Genomic DNA, 20,520 nt, shown 5'->3' with positions numbered 1-20,520 from the left:
TAAAATAACTAATTTAAAAATAATTAATTGCAACCCTATCATTATTTTTTCCAAGTGTAATATATCTGCAAACACTAAACATGGACATTTCTGTAGAATGACCCCAGTACCAACACAATAACAACACTACTAAAACTTTACCAAATGTTTCAGTAGTGAATGTTTAGGTAGAAGCACCTGTAGCTCACTTTGAGCAGAACTCAAGCAAACTAGCAAACAGCTGTGAACAGCTGTGCACACACAAAATCATCAATAGTAATAACAAAAAAGGAAAACAAGTCACGATAAATCCAAATCTTTTAACTTCACTTTAAAAGAAATCAAAAATATGTTTTTAATTGTAGGGGTTAGAGAAAGTGCCCTATAAATGATGATTTTTAATATATTTAGCTTATTATATCTATTAATGCAGTAATAAGTTTAAATAGATCATTACACAATTTTTACCAACATCCAAGATCATTTTTTTCTCTCCACTATGGGACTAAATAATTTGGCAGAATGGACCATATATGAAAATTATTTAACCAAATATAGTCAAATGTTCTTAAACAAAATGCAATCATTTTTATTTAAGCCTGTTAATTTTTGTTTGGCCACACTGACTCAGGTGTATAAATGGTCTCAGATAATAGCTCATTATTGAATATAGTTTATTGATTGACTATGGAATAAACTCAAACACCACCTCAAAAATAAATAAAATAAAAAACAAGCACTGTATAACCATAAAAACATTATTTATTTCATTAAACATGTGCACTGTGCTCCCACAGTCATGTGAAGATATGTACATTCAACAGTAACAACCTCTTTCTAGCACATCTACAGAATGGAAAAGTCAACCCCAAAGCTTTGTACAGAATTACATGCTCTCTGTAAAATATTAAGAGAAATCATTTACAAGACCCTCCTTTCCCTATTACTGCTTTGAGCAAGACTTGAGATATCTGAGCTGATGAGTACATGACCTTTCACTCTCATTATTACTGAAAGTGAATCACTTGAACGTATGAATCACTTCCCTCCTTCAGTGATTGTTCACATCACACTGCTTAGTTCAGACATCCAGGATGTTGAAGAAAAATGTAGTTTTAAAAGCAGTATGACATCTATTTAGTAATGATAATCACACATCTGCCTCCTCATAAACCAGTTCAATCTGAACTCGCTCTTTCAGGGCTTCGTTCTCACGGTACACATAGAGCGGGGAGTCTGGTGGCTCTACTGCACGTGTGCCGTCAGCCCCGCTTTCACCATCTGTCAAAAGGTCTTGGAGTGAGGTCACACAAGGGTCCTGCTCCTGCAGGGCCGCTGGGTACCGAGGACCCGTTTTCTCGATTCGCAGGGAACGGCGTACCGGAGTAAAGAAACGAATTTCATGGCCATTAACTCGCTGCGATTTCTCCCTCTGCTGGCTCCTTTTCCCGCTAAACACAAACCACATTCATATTAGATATGACCATATCACACGATAAAACCCTTACAACTCTAACAAAAACAGGGGTAAATGGCAGAAGACAAAGGTGCACTGAACAACTGCATCATATGTAGGAACAGGCACCAATTCTATGAACAGTGTTCAGTAATCCTCCATAAGATAAGATTGTCAAACACTATGAAATGTGTTGTTCATTTTTAATAACTCTGATTTGAATCTATGACCATGATCTTTTAAGACTATGACCCTTTTCGAATTTTGCCAGTGGTTCAAGCAACATGATCTACAAAAGAATGGCAAGTTATCAGTGCACAAAAATAGAAAGAGAAAAAAAAAAATACCCAGGAGTAGCAGTGATCTTGTATTTTATTACAGATGAGTCTCCCTTTTCACCACGGATCAATGCACCAACAGGTTTTGGGGTTTGCATGTCATAGTGGGACTTTTCCTCTTCCTCACTATGCACTTCCTTCTCTTTCTGCACCGGAGTGAAACATGAAGCTAAAAAAAATGAAAATAAATTAAAAATTTGATGATTTCCATGTTTGTTACAGCAATGCAATATAATAGGATTAGCTACTGATATATATTGTTTTGTGACAAAAAAGTCACACCTTTAAGGTAAACTATAAAACTTCTAAAACTCAACACTGAAGCTGCGTAAGTTAATTTCCCAAATAAATTCAGAACTAAAAGAGAAATGGAAATATAGATTAAGAATTAAATATTCATCTCCCTTGTTACCTTTTGCCTCTTTCTTTTTCAGGATCTCAAAAACCACAGAGCGCAGTTCGTCCACAGGCTGTGGATAAAAGACAATACATTTTATTATTCACAGTGCTGTAGCCAAACAGACTGAAACTTGTTGCATTCATGTTTTGTCCATTACGTTAAGTCTGTTTCACACATTTTACATCCCAAAGTATTCAGACTGTCATGTTAGTGGTATTCAACTTTATTTCTAGCACAGGTGTTAATTTGCATGCATGCACATGTAATCGAGGAACACTGGCAGCAGAATTCAGCACTAGTTAGATTACTGATGTACTGATTGATGCAGTAACATAATACAAGAGCTCCTTTTTAATTTATTTAATTTTTTTTGCTGCTATAGCCACACATATATATCACATGTCTCTTTAAGCAAATCAGTACATCATTGCAAACTGTCTCTGGGAGCAACAGCAGCAAAAAAAAAAGTTACAGAAAGCTAGTTTTTCATTACTGTAAATGTGATGTCAAAACTTGACGGAACAGTATACAATAACATCCTGGACATTACTGTTCTTCATACTTTGTGGAACCAGTTTGGAGAAATAGAGAGAAGGAAAAAGTTTGTGTTTGGGGGTAGGGATTTCATATTTCATTGAAAAGGTGGGTGTCGTATGAGGCTGTAACGCTTCTTTCCAGTCAAATAGATGGGTAATGTTATTTTAAACCCTTATAATAAAAAGCTGAATTCACCAATTTATTTATCTACTGAAAGTCAACCCATTTTCCCACAAATCTGGACTATAAACTATAAACAGATGGTGTCTCTTCAGTGAAATACTCTGTAAAAATATTTTTATAAAATAATACAAAGAGCATCTAAGATTTTTGGCTTTGGCTTTCAGCAGTAAATTGTAAGCATATAGTAATGTGTGTATGATCATAAAACATTTTCTGTTAATTTCAGGGGAGCTTTTACAACTACATAAATAGATACATATATAAAAATGTGCAGTTATTTCATGCAGTTACTGAATAATTTGCCTTAGGAATTGGTCATGTAAATTCAGATGGAAAAACCAAAATATACCCTGGTGAATAAGAGGTTAATATAATTTAACACACAATGGGAGTAAAGTTAAATTGATCAATTAATTCAAAATGCTTTCCCACTTTCGAGAACACCCTAACCTCTAAGCTTGTGCGAAATCAATATTTTATCTATTTAATTTTTTATACCCTCATGTCTTCTTAACATTACACCAGGCAATATAGTATATGAGGGTATTTGTCTGAAAACAAACAAACAACAAAAAAAAAGCTGAGCTACTGGTGGTAGAAGTCCCTTAAACACTTTTTGCCATCTCGTCTAGTGTTATTTCAAAATTGAAAAAAAAGTGAACACAGTGGACAATTTTCAAGCCAGCATTTCAAAGAATCAAAATCATCCATCAAACTGCTAAAATGCTAAACAGTATTGCTAATTATAAGACAGGAGCTGGTTAGGGCTAGCTTCTCTAGCACCACAGAACGTGTTCCATTCGGCTAACTAAAGCACGGACACAAGTTTAGATGACTAAAAATTTTAATCGGAGCGGTAAAGCTCCGCTTTCAAGCTGTTGAAGGGACAGAAAGGCAAAAAATTGAACTGTTCTGTGGTTTGTGGCACTGTTTGGATCTATAGTCTAATACCATAACATGATCTTGGCGAGCTAATGCTTCCACACCACCTCAAAAACAGAACTTTGTTCTGTATTTTTTCAAATACTGTATTAACGTCATACCGCCCAACATCTCCTAAGCTGATTAAGCATAGCAATGTATATATCCAGAAATTAGGTCCCCTTGAACACTGAACACCACTGGGATTAAACTGTGAGCTTTGTTTAAAAGGCAAATCTGACTAACATTTCTACAATTTCACTCTTGCAGCAGACAGGATCAAATTGCTGCAGCACTGTGCGCCAACACGAGACAAATACCTTCCCAGAAAAGCAATGGCTCTTACAGAAACAGAGAACAAATTTCCTGATCCCAATCCTGATTTCACAAGAAATGTTGCATAATTACCCATTTGGATGATCATTACAGTTCATCATCTGCAAAAGCTTGGGTGACCCTGGACAAATAACATGTTTTCTTGACTTTAATATATAAATCCTCTACAGAGAACATACTTCTGCATATTACAATGCATAATTACCATTTATTTGTTTAATACAGATGTGCTCAATAGTTTACATACCCCGTCAGAATTTTGCTTTCTTGGCCTTTTTTCAGAAAATGTGAATGATAACACAAAAACATTTGTTCCACTCATGCTTCTCAAACGACTGTGTTTTCTCTTTTTAAATCATAATGACAACAGAAACTACCCAAATTACTCTGATCAAAAGTTTACATACCCTGGTGATTTTGGCCTGATAACATGCACAGAAGTTGACACAAATGGGTTTGAATGGCTACTAAAGGCAACATCCTCACCTGTGATCTATTTGCATGTAATCAGTGTGTGTGTGTGCATAAAAGCTGAGTGAGTTTCTGGGATCCAGACAGACTCTTGCATCTGTCATTCATCCAGCCACTGACGTTTCTGGATTCTGAGTCATGGGGAAAGCAAAAGAATTGTCAACGGATCTACGGGAATCTACGGGAAATTTCAGCCACAACTGCTAGGAAAATTGTTCGGGATGCAAAGAAAAACCCACGAATAACATCAGCTGAAATACAGGACTCTTTGAAAACTAGCAGTGTGGCTGCTTCAAGATGCACAATAAGGAGGCACTTAAAGAAAATTGGCTGCATGGTCAAGTTGCCAGAGAAAAGCCATTACTGCGCAAATGCCACAAAGTATCTCGCCTACAATATGCCAAACAGCACAGAGACAAGCCTCAAAACTTCCAGAACAAGGTAATTTGGAGTGATGAGACCAAAAATTGAACTTCTTGGCCACAACCATAAACGTTACATTTGGAGAGGTCTCAACAAGGCCTATGATGAAAGGAATTCCTACTGTAAAGCACGGAGGTGGATCACTGATGTGACGAGCTACAAAGGCACAGGAAACTCGGTCAAAGTTGAACAAAAAGATGAATGCAGCATGTTATCAGCAAATACTGGAGGCAAATTTGCACACATCAGCCTGGAAGCTGTGCATGGGACGTACTTGGACGTTCCAACATGACAACGATCCAAAACACAAGGCCAAGTCGACCTGTCATTGGCTACAGCAAAATGAAGTGATGGTTCTGGAGTGGCCATCTCAGTCTCCTGACCTCAATATCATTGAGCCACTCTGGGGAGATCTCAAGCACGTAGTTCATGCAAGACAGCCTAGGAATTGGAGGCTTTTTGCCAAGAAGAATGGGCAGCTTTACCATCTGAGAAAATAAAGAGCCTCATCCACAACTACTACAAAAGTCTTCAGGCTGTCATTGATGTTAGAGGGGGCAATACACGGTATTAAGAACTGGGGTATGTCAACTTTTGATCAGGGTCATTTGGATGTTTTTTGTTGTCATTATGATTTTAAAATAGTCGTTTGACAATAAATGGTTTCACCCAACCACTAAGCATGAGTGGACAAGATGTTTGTGTCATCATTCATATTCTCTGAAAAAAGGCCAAGAAAGCAAAAACTGCTTTCAAGCTGGGACATGTAAACTTTTGAGCACAACTGTATATGTAGTCAGGGGGAAATAACCTAGAAAATATGGCCTGTGCAAAAGTAATGGCTCATTCATTATTCTACGTTTTATTTTTCCTGATGTGTTAAACTTACCAAATACATAAAATCTGTGCACTTAAAAAAGCTGAAAATGCCAAACAAGTGTGTTCCCTGTAAAGCAGTGGTGTCCAACCTTGGTCTTGGAAATCTACCACCCTGTTCAGATCTGACTGGAGATCTACCAGCCAGTTTTGCTCCAACTCTAATCCAACACATTTATTCCAAGAAATTACAGCCAGTGTGTTTGATCCAAATTCTCAAGGGTGGCAGATCTCCAGGACCAAGATTAGGCACTCCAAGTGTAAACAATTTTATTTTCATTTATAAAAATATCAAAACATGTAATTTTACCAGAGTATTAAAAATTTTGCATATGACTGTATGAGTAATCAATCCTAAAAAAATACTCCTACCAGCTACAATATCACTTACACACAACCTATTATTCATAACATTAAAAACCTAACAATAAAGCACCACAACAAAGCAGTGAAATGGTACTGGTGTTTTCTAGTTATTTACTGTTCCCAGTGTTTCATCTAAAGGCATATGCTATAGCAGGGATAACTGGCAACACCCACAATCTGTTCTACAATGCCAAATTATCCATGGACTGTAATCAAGCAATGCCAATGGGCAGTTTTTAAAAAAAATGTCCAAAAATATGTTTCCAGTACATTCAAGAATTTTGAGGATCATCCTACGGTGCTTTCACACACCAAGATGATTGTTTGGTGCAGACTGCTCAAAACATTTTCTTTACTGTGGTCCATTCTGATATGTATGAACATTACACCTGTACAAAGGTCTGCAGCAAACAATTGAAGTGTGGTCAGACAAAAACCAAGGGTCTTGGTCTGCTTCCAAGTCAACTGTGTAACAGTTTGCATTTTTATGATGGTCTGCACCAAACAAGGGAACACAAGCTTTAACATGCTTGTCTCAGCGCCTGTCTGCATAATTTGCCTATTTTAACAGTGAATTTGGTTGGTTAGTGTAGTGGGTAACACCTCTGCCTTCTATGCTGTAGACTGGGGTTCAATCCCCACCTGGGTAAGCACCCTACACTATACTAATAAGAGTCCTTGGGCAAGACTCCTAACATCACCTTCGCCTACATGTGTAAAATGATCAAACTGTAAGTCGCTCTGCATAAGAGCGTCTGTCAAAATGCCTTAAATGTAAATGAATTTTTACATCACTATAGAAGAAATGTGGCCCACTCTTCTTTGCAGAATTGTTTTAATTCAGCCACATTGGAGGGTTTTCCGTTATGAACTGCCCATTTAAAGTCCTGGCACCACATCTCAATGAGATTCAAGTCAGGACTTTGACTCTGCCACTCCAAAACCTTAATTTTGTTTCTTTCAAGCCATTCAGAGGTGGACTTGCTTGTGTACTATTAATAATTGCCCTGCTGCATAACCCAATCATGCTTAAATTTTAACTCACAAAGTGATGCAGACATTCTCCTTTAGGATTTTCTGAGAGTAGAAATCATGGTTTCATCGATTATGACATGTTGTCTAGGTCCTACAGAAAGCAGACCATCACATCACCACCATGATTGACTGTTGGTATGGTGTTCTTATGGTGGAACGTAGAGTTAGCTTTCTGCCAGTTGTAATGGCACTCGTGTCTTCCAAAAGGTTCCACCTTTGACTCATCAGACCACAGAAAATTATGTGAGAAGAGCCTTTGTTCATTCTGGCCAGCAGAGGTTTGTGCCTTGCAACTCTTTCATGAATGCCATCTTTGTCCAGTGTCTTTCTTACTGTAGAACCATGTACACTGACCTTAACTGAGGAAAGTGAAATAGGCAGTTCATTAGATGGTCATCTGGATACTTTTGTTACCTTCTAGATGAGCCATTGATGTAATTTTGCTGAAATTTTGGTAGGCCGGCCACTCCTGGGAGGGTTCACCACGGTTCCAAGTTTTCTCCATTTGTGAATAATAGCCCTCACTATGGTTTGCGGGAGTCCCAGAGCCTTAACAATGGCTTGGTAACCCTTTCCAGACTGGTAGATTTCAACAACTTTGTTTGGCATCTATATTTGAATGTCACACAGGGCATCATGTGCTGCGGTTTGAGACCTTCTAGTCTGCTTCACAATGCCACACAGGTTCTATTTAAGTGATGTTTAAATTCAACAGATCTGACAGTAATCATGCCTGGGTATGGTTTCTGAAGATTTGGCTGAAGTACTGACCACATTATGCCAACAAATAGAGGAAAATTTTCAATGGCTGGCAGACTATGCCAGTTTATATCAGAATACCAAACAAGAAAGATAAGAAAGTGTGCAAAGTATTTACACCACACAGCAGTAAAATTATGCTTAAAGATCATTCAACTCCGATTAGAGCCTTACACTGAAAGAGAATGAATGAATGAATGAATGACAACCATTTGTCACTGTGTTTGCACACTGTGAAATTAGACCTCTGCATTTAACCCATCTCTGCAGTGAAACACCCACATACATGCACGCTAGTAAACACACACTAGGGTGCAGTGAGCAAACTTGTCCAGAGCAGTGGGCAGCCCTATCCACGGCGCCCGGTGAGCAATTGGGGGTTAGGTGCCTTGCTCAAAGGCACTTCAGTCATGGACTGTCAACCAAGGGGATCGAACCAGCAACCTTCCGGTCACAGGGCTTGTTCCCTAACCTCCAGGCCACGACTGCCCCCAGTCTGCCAGACATGCAAGCAGAATTCAGGAAAGGCAGAGGAACGACAGATATTTTTGTGGAAAATGGGAATACCAGAGCATCTCTAATGTTCTAATGAGGAATCTATACACTGATCAACAAGCCACAGTCAGGACAGAAAACGTAGAGCCCACAGTGAGACAAATACAAGTGGAGAAAGATGATCAAGAATTCTGGATTGGCGGAATAACTTTTGATATTTGGATGATACTACACTCACAGCAGAAAATCTGGATGACCAGAAAGCCCCTATAAGGGAGATTAAAGAACAGAGTGAACAGATGGGACTTCAAGACAATATGAAGAAGACTATAGGTATGACGACAGGAAAAACAGCCAACTTCACCATTGATGGAGAAGACGTGGACATGGCCGACATTTTTTTCCGATTGGATCAATTATTAACAACACAGGATCCAGCACTGAAGGAATGCAACAGCACTTGGCAGAACTCGGATGAAGCAGCTTGGAAGGATCTTTGAATGTAATGTTTTCTCTCTAGAAAGATCAGAATTGTCCAGGCTAGGAGTTCCTGTGTGGTTCTTTATGAATGCCAAAGCTGGACCATAAACAAGCGTGTCAGGAAAAATAACGACATTGAAATTTAATGTTGGCGAACACTTTTGACAGTATCTTGGACAGCAAAGAAAATGAATGTATTCTAGACCAACCAAGCCTCAATTCTCACTCAAAACCCAGTTAATCAACTGAAGGTCTGTTCCTTTGGACATATTTTGAGAAGAACTAGTTCATTGGAAGAGACAATTATGCTTGGAAGAGTTTAAGATAGAAGAGGACGATCAACTACAAGATGGATAAATACAATTAGAGGAATCATGAGCCAGCCATTGAGAAGCCTGAAGACCCAAACAGAAGACAGAATATTCTGGAGAAACACTATCCATACTGTCACCAGTTTTCCCCAGTCCTCCATGCAGAGTTCTTTCAGCTGTGTAATGTTTACAGGGGTTTCTTGCATGAACAACCAGTTTCAAATAACCACAAAGTATCTCATCAGAACTTAGATATGGGCTTTGACTTGGCCATTCCAGAACTCTACATTTCTCTCTTTTGAGCCATTCCTTGGTGGATTTAGTGGAACGTTTTGGGTCATTGTCATCTTGCATGGTCCACCTCTGCTTCAGCTTTAATTTTTGGACAGATTGTCTCACATTTTCTTTAGGCACCCTCTGATATAATAAAAAATTACCAGCAGATTCTATGACTGAGAGCTTCCCAGGCCCTGTTTGTGGGAAAAGTGATGCATTCAACCTTCAATTTTAGATTTATTGCTATTATGTATGCTACGCACATAGACTCAATCACTGCCAAAACAAAATTCAGATCTGAAAAACTAGTTTTCCAAATAATACATCCCTGCCTGTCTTCGAATTCTTCTTTCAAACTGAGCCAAGACTTAGCTTAGCTGGAACAGTACAAACCATTACTGGTATCAAATGAAAAGGAAGGTTCTAGTTCTAGGCCTGAGGTCAAAGTGGAAAAAGAGAAAAGTCAGAAGACAAAGCTAATTAAGAATTTGTGTGAATGAGAGCCAATTTGAGACTGCACGAGAAAGAACAAAAGGAGATTGATATAGCATACTTCTCTGACAACACGAATAGCCTCCTCAAACGTTGGCAAAATGTCAAGGTTTCCCTCTCTTTCCATCAGCCTGACCTGGCAGATCCAGTACTTGGCAAATTTCTTCGCCATTGGCAGCCGAGTCACAACATCTCTCACTTGGTCCACAGGAAAGCCCTGTTGTGTATCAAATCAAGACAGAGAAAAGGAAGAGAGAAACTTACAGGAAAAGGCACAACATGAAGCAACCAACAAACGTAACCTGATAACACTTGATTTGGAAGAACTAGACCGGCATCAGGAAAATAACATTTTTTTTTCATTAGTGTAATACAGATGGGAAATTCAAAGATGCTGAATCAGTTCAGGGGAACACTTCAAGTGTTGAACTGAAACATTTTAAACAGAGCAATAAAAAGTAGTTGTAAAATGCACTCAGTCAAAACTGTTCCCAGCTGTAGTGACGGGAATCAGAAATGTTGAATGCCTCTTAAAGCTACATCACAAAGTTATTTCAGTGGTGTGAAAAAGTGTTTGCCCCTTCCTGATTTCTTATTCTTTTGCATGTTTGTCACACTTAAATGTTTCAGATCACCAAACAAATTTAAACATTAGGCAGAGATAACGAGTAAAGACAAAATGCAGTTTATAAATTAAGGTCTTTATTATTAAGGGAAAAAAAATCCAAACCTACAGGGCCCTGTGTGTAAAACTGAAGACCCCACAACAACATCCAACTGCAGGCCTCACTTGCCTCAATTAAGGTCAGTATTCATGACTCCACCATAAGAAAGAGACTGGGCAAAAATGGCCTGCATGGCAGAGTTCCAAGATGAAAACCACTGCTGAGCAAAAAGAACATAAAGGCTTGTCTCAGTTTTGTCCAGAAAACATCTTGATGATCCCCAAGACTTTTGGGAGAATACTCTGTAGACTGATGAGACAAAAGTTTAACTTTTTGGAACGTGTATTTCCCATTACATCTAGTGTAGAAGTAACACAGCATTTCAGAAAAGGAACATCACACCATCAGTAAAATATGGTGGCGGTAGTGTGATGGTCTGGGGCTGGTTTGCTGCTTCAGGACCCAGAAGACTTGCTGTGGTAAATGGAGCCATCAATTCTGCTCTCTACCAAAAAAATCCTGAAAGAGAATGTCCAGCCATCTGTTCGTGACCTTAAGCTGAAGCGCCTTTGAGTTCTGCAGCAGGACAATGATCCAAAACACACCAGCAAGTCCACTTATGAATGGCTTCAGAAAAACTAAATTAAGACTTTGGAGTGGCCTAGTCAATGTCCTGACCTGAATCCGATTGCGATGCTGTGGCGTGACCTTAAAAGGCGGTTCATGCTCCGAAACCCTCCAATGTGGCTGAATTACAACAATTCTGCAAAGATGAGTGGGTCAACAGCGCTATAAAAGTCTCACTGCCAGTTATCGCAAATGCTTGATTGCAGTTGTTGCTGCTAAGGGGGCCCAACCAGTTATTAGGTTTAGTGGGCAATCACTTTTTCACACAGGGCCCTGAAGGTTTGGATTTCTTTTTCCCCTAAATAATAAAGACCTTCATTTATAAACTGCATTTTGTGTTTATTTGTGTTATCTTTGTCTAATATTTAAATTTGTTCGGTGATTTGAAACATTTAAGTGTGACAAACATGCAAACGAATAAGAAATCAGGAAGGGGGCAAACACTTTTTCACACCACTGTATATGAAACGATTACATATATTTTGCCCGATACTCAAGACAGTGTTTTACAATAGTTTAGTTATAAGCTTTTGGCTTAAAACAATTTTTAAAATATCTTCATGGCAAAGTGGTACATGTACGGTAATTCAATACTCAAAGAAAACATCAATCTGGTTTACCAACATTATGTGCACACATATAACACATAACTCATAACACTTCTAAGTTCACTGGTCATTTTGAATATTAAATAACAAGGCTATATTTGCATTGTAGACACTGTTACTCGTCCCCATCACCAAATGTAATGAAATCCAAGCTGGTAAGTTTCTCTACAGTCCACCACCGATGGTGTTGCAGCATTATATTGCATTCATGGTATACCATGAAATGAAAATTGACAAGTTACCATATCATGTACATTTGCATATGACTGGTATTTTGTCAATTACAATAACATTACAATAAACTAATATTTAAAATAACTACTTTGATAATCATTTAGAGCACTTGTGATGACCATTTTCACAATTTTCAGAACTTTTATTAACCAAAAAAAAATCAATTGATTGATGTAGAAAACAATCAGCAGATTAATCCATAATGAAAACAACCATTAGTTTGTTACAAAATAGTTCAAAAGTGCTCCACCTCAAGAAACTACAACAGTAAAATCCTGCTTTTACTAACTGTGAAAGACCATATACTGTGATGTTTTCTGAGTTATTTTACTATGAAAATCTCATACTGCTGCAACCCTAATTAACACATCAAACCACTCCAAGTTATTTAGGTCAACAAACTGAACTATTTGTTTTTCTGTGGAATTTCCATGCATAATTTTTTTACATTAGTTATCCTGAATACAAGTGTTACCCTGGATGAACATTGCTTAAAGCCACAGAAGCAGCACAATGTTACCTGCTGTAGAAGTTTGATGCAGTCATTCAGTGATTGATCCACGGCACAAACAAAGCCGTGGACCTCATCTTCCTGTTCTATAGTAGTCCAGTAACTCTGAGAAAGAGCAGCAGTAGTCTTCCTCCTCACTGGCTTAACAGGCATCGGAGGACGTTTATATGTTATGCCTCTTGATTCTCGCCATTCCTGCAGTTTACGCCTGTTTAGGATGTAGCAATTTATGTAATTAAGAAATATGATCTCTTTATACATGTTTGATCAAGGATGTGAGGCTACTTTCTAAATGAAAAATTATGCAGTATTAAAAGGGTAATTCCACTAAGTCTCAACATTTTGGCATAATTAATTGGTTAAGGTACAAACAAAAGCATTCAGACTGGTATAACATGAAATGGTGCACTGCAGAAGAAAGTTCCAAGTCAGAATTGCTCATAGTGGCGGCAATACAAACCAGATGTCTGAAGCATTTAATTTCTCTAAAAGTTGGCCTCACAGAAAGCGATTACACAAAAGGGTTATAAAGATGTTTCTTGTTATCAGAGACACTGTTTTATGATTGTTTTAGGTCTTAAAACATTTTATTCTATTCGGGTCACAGAAGTACATGCATGGACATGCACACTTCTCATACAAAGGGGCAATTTAACATGTCCAAATGGTCTGACTCCTTGCTGTGAGGCAACAGCACTACCCACTGCACCAACACAATAATAATAATAATAATAATAATGATGATGATGATGATGATGATGATGATGGTGATGGTACTACCACCACCCCAAACCTTAACCCCAGAAAACCTCTTTGATTTACCAATATCTACTTTAAATATACTATCTCAAAACACACTTGTAGATTCACTGGCGATTTTGTATGGTAAATAAAATGGACATATTTGTGTTGTAGACATCACAATTCTTGGTTCCTTTCACCACTACTGCACCATTTCACACCAAAACATGGCTTTGCTGATATTTCAATGTTTGTTTACATCTCAACTGTTAAATTGTACAGAAACTTTGAAACAAAAGTGGAATTCTTTAAATTCAGGACAATTCATTTACACTAAGCCCTCAGGATTCATAAGGAAACAAATTAAACTCAAAGCATGGTTCAATTGAAAAAATGTAATTGCATAAAATCTAAACTCACATTCTTTCTTCCTGAGCAGCAGATGAGTTCTTTCTTCCATCCAGCGGGACAGTCCTAACACCCTGGGTCCCAGGGTTGAACTGTGTTTTGGGGGTCTTAAGCTGCATTGTCCCCTTGGTGTTGCTGGAGTTCTTGGACTGTTGTGGAAAACTCGGTGGCACTGAAGCGCGAACAGTGGGGTTTAAGGGCAATTTAACCGTGGTGCACGGCCTTGGAAGCGCACTTTTACTGCCTGCTGTGGTCACTTTTGTTGTTTTGGAAACATCTGCAGCATTATTAACTTTTGAAAAAAGAGTCGATCTTTGTTTCTCTGTGGTAGATGTTATTTGTATGGCAGTGCGACCAGGCTTTTTTCCTGGCTCGTTTGTTTGAGAAAGTGACTTATTCTGAGTTGTTTCTGACCTGCCTTTTTCTGTCTGTGAATTCCTGACCAAAGGTTTATCAATCTGTACAGTGCCACTGCAAGCTCTGCCTAAATCATGACTACCCCATCGTTTTGCTACACCCGTCTTACTGGTGGACATCTGCGGGAATCTATTCTGTGCTTTAGTCATTGCTTTTGCCTCAGTCCTGCTTGACGCCATGTTTCGCAACTGCTCTGCTGTTGTGGGACATTTAATATGAGTTCTGGAAATCACTTTATCAGAATAAGAATCCATTCTATCAACAAACTGCTTCTTTGGCTGGTCTGTCTTGGCAGTGCTTGCATATGATCTGACAGAACATGTCCCATGAGCAGTTTCTGCTTGCCCAATCCCAGATTCTCGAGTGACCTTAACAGTCTTAGATTGTTTGTGTGTCCCAAAACTTGTTTGAATAGTTGATTTTGCTTGCTGGTCTTTAATAGAGATGTTTCTGACAGTAGCTGTTCCTTTGGAGAGTGTTCTGCAATGTTGCATGGGTATTTGAGACACAATGGGTTTGAGTGTGGAATGCTGAAGAGTGCCAGAAGGAACTCTGGACAGAGTTCTCATCTCCTTTTTTGAAGTATCAGTGCTTTTATTCTTCTCTGTCAGGGCACCTCTCATCTTTACATCTTTATTCACACATGTTGGGGCACTGTTTTCCTTTCCTTTGCCTGACTGAGAAAAGCAGAAAGGTCACAAATGTCAGCTGAAGAACCTACCTCTCAATTAACCAAAACAAGAACAGCTTTCAGAACTATGGTCTGTAAACTTACAGCGCAGGACCTCTGCATAACTCCTGGGTTCTTCTTCAGAACTGCACTCTCCTTAAGATAAGGCCTTGAAGAAAATTGACAAAAATCAATCAATCACTGGCCACTTCTCTGTCCAACTGTCTAAAATTCAAGTTTGACATCAGGGGAATAAAAACTCATTTATATGAGTAAGGACTTACTTTGGATTTGGTGGTTTAAACCTGCCTTTCGTCAACAAGTACTCTGCAAGTTTCTGCTTGCGCAATTCTGTGAATTAACAAATCACTTGATTACACAATTAATAAGACTTTATCAAACCAACATATTGAATATCAAGGCTGTGTAATGTTGAAAAAGAATGCCTGAAGCAAAATCAATCCATCCATACTCAAACAGAAATAAAAGGAGTGGTGATAACACCTTGGGTAACAGTAATAGAGTCAACTTCTGATTAAGCATTGCCACTTGCAGCACTACAGTATGAACTGTCTTTTCAAAACAGTCACGTTTCTCACTTGACAATGTAGAATGTGACACATTCTTTACATGGGCGTGATGTTACACTCAGCCCACAACTTGATTCAATTCATTCATTATACTGTTTTCACAATTCAGTATTTTGAACATAATTCAAATGAAGAAATTGATGACTATAATCATGTTGAACAACTTACTAATGGCACTAGAGCTGGGAGACAAGAGGAGTGTTAAAAAGTGATTAGTGCTAATTGTCTGCAAAAGGAGGCCATAAATAAAAGGCCTATGTCATGAAAAAAAACTAAGTGTCCTTGCCTTCTCAATAAACAAAGTCTGATAAAATGTTAGTGTTAACATTGCAGAAGTTTTCAAAATGTAGGTAATGTTTACTCCCTGAGAATACAGCTCATATATGAAAACTAAGCTGCAAAAATTACCCAGTCTAAATTAACTGTTTTTAAGATGTCATAGATTTTTTTATAACATACATCAACAAGATTTTCAGCCTCTATCAATTAAGCCTCACTCATACAGACGTAATAAAGAGTGTGTCAGCCTGGAATGCTTATAGAAATGAGGCACAATACAGGGCATCCAGTCACACCAGTGCTCATATATCAGTCAGCATATTTATTTATGAGGGTAATGTTAAAAAAGGTCATGTAAAAAATAATTAGGACTGTTTCTGGTACATAATCTCACACAAATATCATGAGCAAACCTCAGGGAGAAAAACAAAACAAAAACAAAATATAGCCGCAAGCGGCGACGAGCGGGTTCAAGAACGTACAAGCAGTACCAGCCCTTCAGCAGTTTAGCCCATCAGGTGTAAAAAGGCCTCAAGCTGTTTGAATCTTGTTCAAAGGCCGAGCGAATAGAACCAAAATGATGTCAATTGATCAAAAGGCCTTCAGTTTGCATAAACAACGAGCAGAGGTCTTTACCCACATTATAAGTTTCCATTCATATGTACTGAGCTACACTGGTTTGTAGAACATCCAAGAGGTTTTCAACATAGATGTCAGAACTACATGACTAATGACAGCATTTCTCACATAGTACCACTTGCACAGTGGACTGGTTCAGTATTTAACCCATTGACTTGATGTAGGCCATAGTGAGGCCTAATGCAGTCATAATGGGCCCTTTAGGTGTAGAGCAGCTCAGTGAAACTGGGTCAGAATTAGTCAAAAGGCCTCAATATGCTATCACAGACTAAAACCATAGACGTTCACCAGGTTTTGGTCAGAATGACCTTTTGACCTTTGTATAATAAGCCTTCCATCCATCCATCCATTTTCTAAGCTTCTCTGTCAGAGAAGCTTAGAGAAGCTGGAGCCTATTCCAGCAGTCTTCGGGCGGAAGGCAGGATACACCCTGGACAGGTCACCAGTCCATCGCAGGGCAGACAGACAGACAGTCACTCACACCTAGGGGCAATTTAGCACGTCCAATTGGCCTGATTGCATGTCTTTGGACTGTGGGAGGAAACCGGAGAACCCGGGGGAAACCCACGCAGACACGGGGAGAACATGCAAACTCCACACAGAGAGGACCCTGGTCGCCTGGCCGGGGAATCGAACCCAGGCCCTCCTTGCTGTGAGGCGACAGCGCTACCCACCACGCCACCGTGCCGCCTATAATAAGCCTTTGTATAGTGAAATCTTTGAAAAAATAAGGCAAAATACCAGACAAGCCATACAATTTTTGACATGACATGCAATTAGAAAGTTGTTCAGGTGAGTGAACTGAGTCATATGGCACCAATTGTTTGTTGATCAACCTTGTAATAACATTGTAATAGCAATTTAATTGATTTTAAAGTGTTTTTGAGTGCTGAAGTGCCCCCTAAAGGCATATCTGGACAAAAAGTTGCATACACCCTTAAAGTCTCAGTGTGCAATGATGCTTATAGTTTGGAGGGGATCTGGCCAATGGTCTTTGAGTTACAGTAAATCAAGTTAGAAATGCCATGACCGCAGTAATTAGTTGACTGATCCACATGACCCTGAGTTGAAAAGTCAAATTTTTTTTGATAATTATTTACCTAGAGAGGCCCCAGAATCATTCTAGACCAAATTTGAAAAGTTTGGATCGAAATCCAGAGACTAGTTTGAAAAAGAGCATTTTCAAACAGGTATCGACTACTAAAAAAACTATGCACTTTTTAAATAAACATGTATAGGCCAAATTGTGTGCCATAATGCGCATAATGTGCCTATAGGTGAAAATTGTACTTATATTGTAATAACATGTAATAATATGAGAATTTCGTGAATAGCGACACCCAGTGGCCAAATATTTCGAAACTTGGTAGATTGTTAGAAAATGGTTACATATAGATACCTGTCAAGTTTCATCATCATCGGTCAATGGTAAGCCTGTCAAAATGCTTGCTGAATGCTTATTGGCCGATGGCGGATGCAAATTTTGACGTATCCAATTGTGCTTAAAATATGACTTGTATTGTCGCCATACAATGCTGCTTGCAAAGTTTCAACTTGATCAGCTGTAGGGATGCTGAGAAAATGCCCTGTTTTTATTGCTCCGCCCCCTAATTACATATGCACATAAAAATTAAATGGCTACCTCAGAATGACCTCCGAACATGGCCTGTCAAGTTTGAAATTTTTTGGCTGAACGATTCTTGAGTTACAGATTTTTCAATTAATTCTGAATTCATTTGAATTTATCCAGACGTGTTCATTTGCATATGGCAGCCATATTGTATGGAAAACTCAAAATGTTTTTGATAATTATTGAGCTCTTCTGAATTTTTTGAGACCAAATACATGAGGATCGGGCGAAAATTGGCAGACTAGTTTACAAAAGTAGGTTTCGCATATTTCGCAGTATTGCAAAAAATCTAAGTGGGCGGAGCTAAACGGTCCAAATACAAAAGTGATTTGTTTGGACCCAAGGAACCTAAAAAAAAATGTGCCATGTCTGGCAAAAATCTGGTTTAGGAGATATAGGACCAAACGCGTTGACCTTCGCTATAGCGCCCCCTTGTGGCCGACTGGGCTGATTTCTTGCGCCTGAGCAAGAAAGAGAATAATAAGAAAAATCTTGACAAAAACAACAGAGTTCTTGCACTGCGTGCTTGAACCCTAAAAATATCCAAAAGATGAATATAGAACATGGGCCCATTATTATAAAGTCCATACTCTACAATGCACGGTCACAGTTCTGCATACAATAACTCAGAGGTGCAATAATTTGTACTGTTTTATACAGTATGCTTCATATTTATTATCACAGCCACTGCCACTTACTGTATTTGTAAGAATTTAAACTTGTACATATTGCAAATGTCTCTTTTTTGTCTTAAATTATTAACGTGTTTGGGATCAATAGTATTCTGATTGCGATATCACAATGCAGATTCTGTATCTACAGTGAAGCAGCAATTAGTTAGCGTTAGTTAAATAAGTAAGTTCAAAATTTCTGCATAATGAAATGGTTAAGATGTAAACAAAGTCATTCAGCGCGGCTTGGTGTTAAATGCTCAGTTCTAGAGGAACACACCAAGAAGGTGTAGCCCACTTTCTTTACCATTTTCATTTTACACCAAACCACTTCAATTTGTTTACATCTCGTCGACGGAATTAACGTTACGTACAATTTTTTAAAAATCGGTAGAATTTCCTTTATAATTCAGGCGAAGAACTTTGAGCAAACGTGAAATGGTTAACGTTATATAACGTAAAAACAGAGTAAAGAAAAGGCAATAATAATGACTTAGGATAGCATTAGGCTAGGCAGCTAGGGCGTACGACTTCAGGGTACAACACGTCATTCCACATAAGGTTACAGGTGTATATATATTATACATATATGAAATATACAAAAAGATTTTCCTATGTTCTGTCCATTAGAAAGCCTATCTGTAGTCACATATTTAAGAAGCACTGATGCCAGCTGCTAAGTTAATGTTAACACTAAGCGCAAAGACAGCAAGCTGCGGTACAAACAGTCGAGCAGATAGATATATCTACCTATCCGGGATAGCTTGGGCGCGTCTTCTTCCGTTAGCGTTCCCATCGTTGTCCTAACAAAATAACGTTATCGTACTTATATTTTGTCTTATTTATGGTGCAATTTACGGTTATAGTTAACAGCCAAAACAAGGACTGACTTCTCCGCTAGTGCTAAATCGCCAGAACAACTGCCTACGGCTGCTTGAATGTTGCGGGGTTAACGCCCCCTTCAATCTCATTGGTCCGTTCAAAGATTTGAAAATAACGGTCACTTCCGTGCGTACCGGACTTCACTCACGGGTTTCGACTCTGACTTTCTGCTCCTTTTGCTGGAATCGTTGGAGTCGACTCCTCGATGGAAGTTCGTAAGTATAACCAGTATCAGGTAGCCTCGGCAAATGATTACAGCTGTTTTTGTTTCAACAAATTTTCGCTGAGCCAATTACAACGAAACAGCCAAGAAGTCTTTGGAAAATACGTTGAGTCGATAGAGTCGACTCCAGCCACTTCGAGTCATTAGCCAAGAAACGATCCTGACTTCCAGTTGTACTGGAGTTGAAGAATCGACTCTTTTGGAATCAACTCTGCATCACCTACATGAGAACCATCACTTTAGCATTAGCAATGCTGAACTAATCCCAGTGGTAAATAATAATGTTCTTTCTACTGGTAGGCAAAATTTGTTTAAGAAAAACTTCATAACTCTGTTTCATATTTAATTGGTAAGCTTAGTTCCAACATGTGCAGGATACTGAATGGCTTGCTGCTGCACGCAGCGTTTTGAGACCCAGCCTAAACTATTAAGGGGGAAAATTATAACTATAAAAGGGAGAGAGAGAGAGAGAGAGAGAGAGAGAGTGAGAGAGAGGGAGGGAGAGAGAGGGAGAGTGAGAGGGAGGGAGGGAGGGAGAGAGGGAGAGGTAGAGAGAGAGAGTAGTGATTGGTGCTGATTCTCTGCAAACTT

The 20,520-nt window shown here is 38.7% G+C and overlaps 1 protein-coding gene across 2 annotated transcripts; it reads right to left on the bottom strand.

The window, feature by feature from the left end:
• Nucleotides 1-723: 723 nt before the first annotated feature.
• Nucleotides 724-19,769, bottom strand: ckap2l (cytoskeleton associated protein 2-like). Of its 2 annotated transcripts, XM_017705017.2 has the most exons (9): nt 19,575-19,769; nt 15,300-15,366; nt 15,121-15,184; nt 13,941-15,022; nt 12,789-12,987; nt 10,196-10,351; nt 2,186-2,243; nt 1,783-1,942; nt 724-1,430 (listed from the first exon to the last, which is right to left on the bottom strand). In XM_017705017.2, exons 1-9 carry the CDS (start codon nt 19,618-19,620, stop codon nt 1,130-1,132), a joined length of 2,133 nt encoding a protein of 710 aa, XP_017560506.2. In that variant the 5' UTR covers nt 19,621-19,769; the 3' UTR covers nt 724-1,129. The 2 variants fall into 2 exon arrangements, with proteins under 2 accessions (XP_017560506.2, XP_017560507.1); XM_017705018.2 differs by lacking the exons at nt 15,300-15,366; nt 19,575-19,769 and having other exon boundaries at nt 13,941-15,018.
• Between the last annotated feature and the right edge of the window lie 751 nt (nt 19,770-20,520).

Source organism: Pygocentrus nattereri, chromosome 20 (genome assembly GCF_015220715.1).
Source record: "Pygocentrus nattereri isolate fPygNat1 chromosome 20, fPygNat1.pri, whole genome shotgun sequence".
Classification (NCBI taxonomy): Eukaryota; Metazoa; Chordata; class Actinopteri; order Characiformes; family Serrasalmidae; genus Pygocentrus; species Pygocentrus nattereri.
This window is presented reverse-complemented; position numbering and strand designations above follow the sequence as displayed.

What these genes read in the sequence shown, in the direction of transcription:
- ckap2l (XM_017705017.2), bottom strand. Translation starts at nt 19,620, where the DNA reads ATGGGAACGCTAACGGAAGAAGACGCGCCCAAGCTATCCCGGATAG. An exon ending in TTATGCAGAGGTCCTGCGCT is followed by an intron (nt 15,023 to 15,120) that starts GTAAGTTTACAG and finishes TGCTTTTCTCAG; the next exon opens with TCAGGCAAAGGAAAGGAAAA. An exon ending in GCTGCTCAGGAAGAAAGAAT is followed by an intron (nt 12,988 to 13,940) that starts GTGAGTTTAGAT and finishes CATCCTAAACAG; the next exon opens with GCGTAAACTGCAGGAATGGC.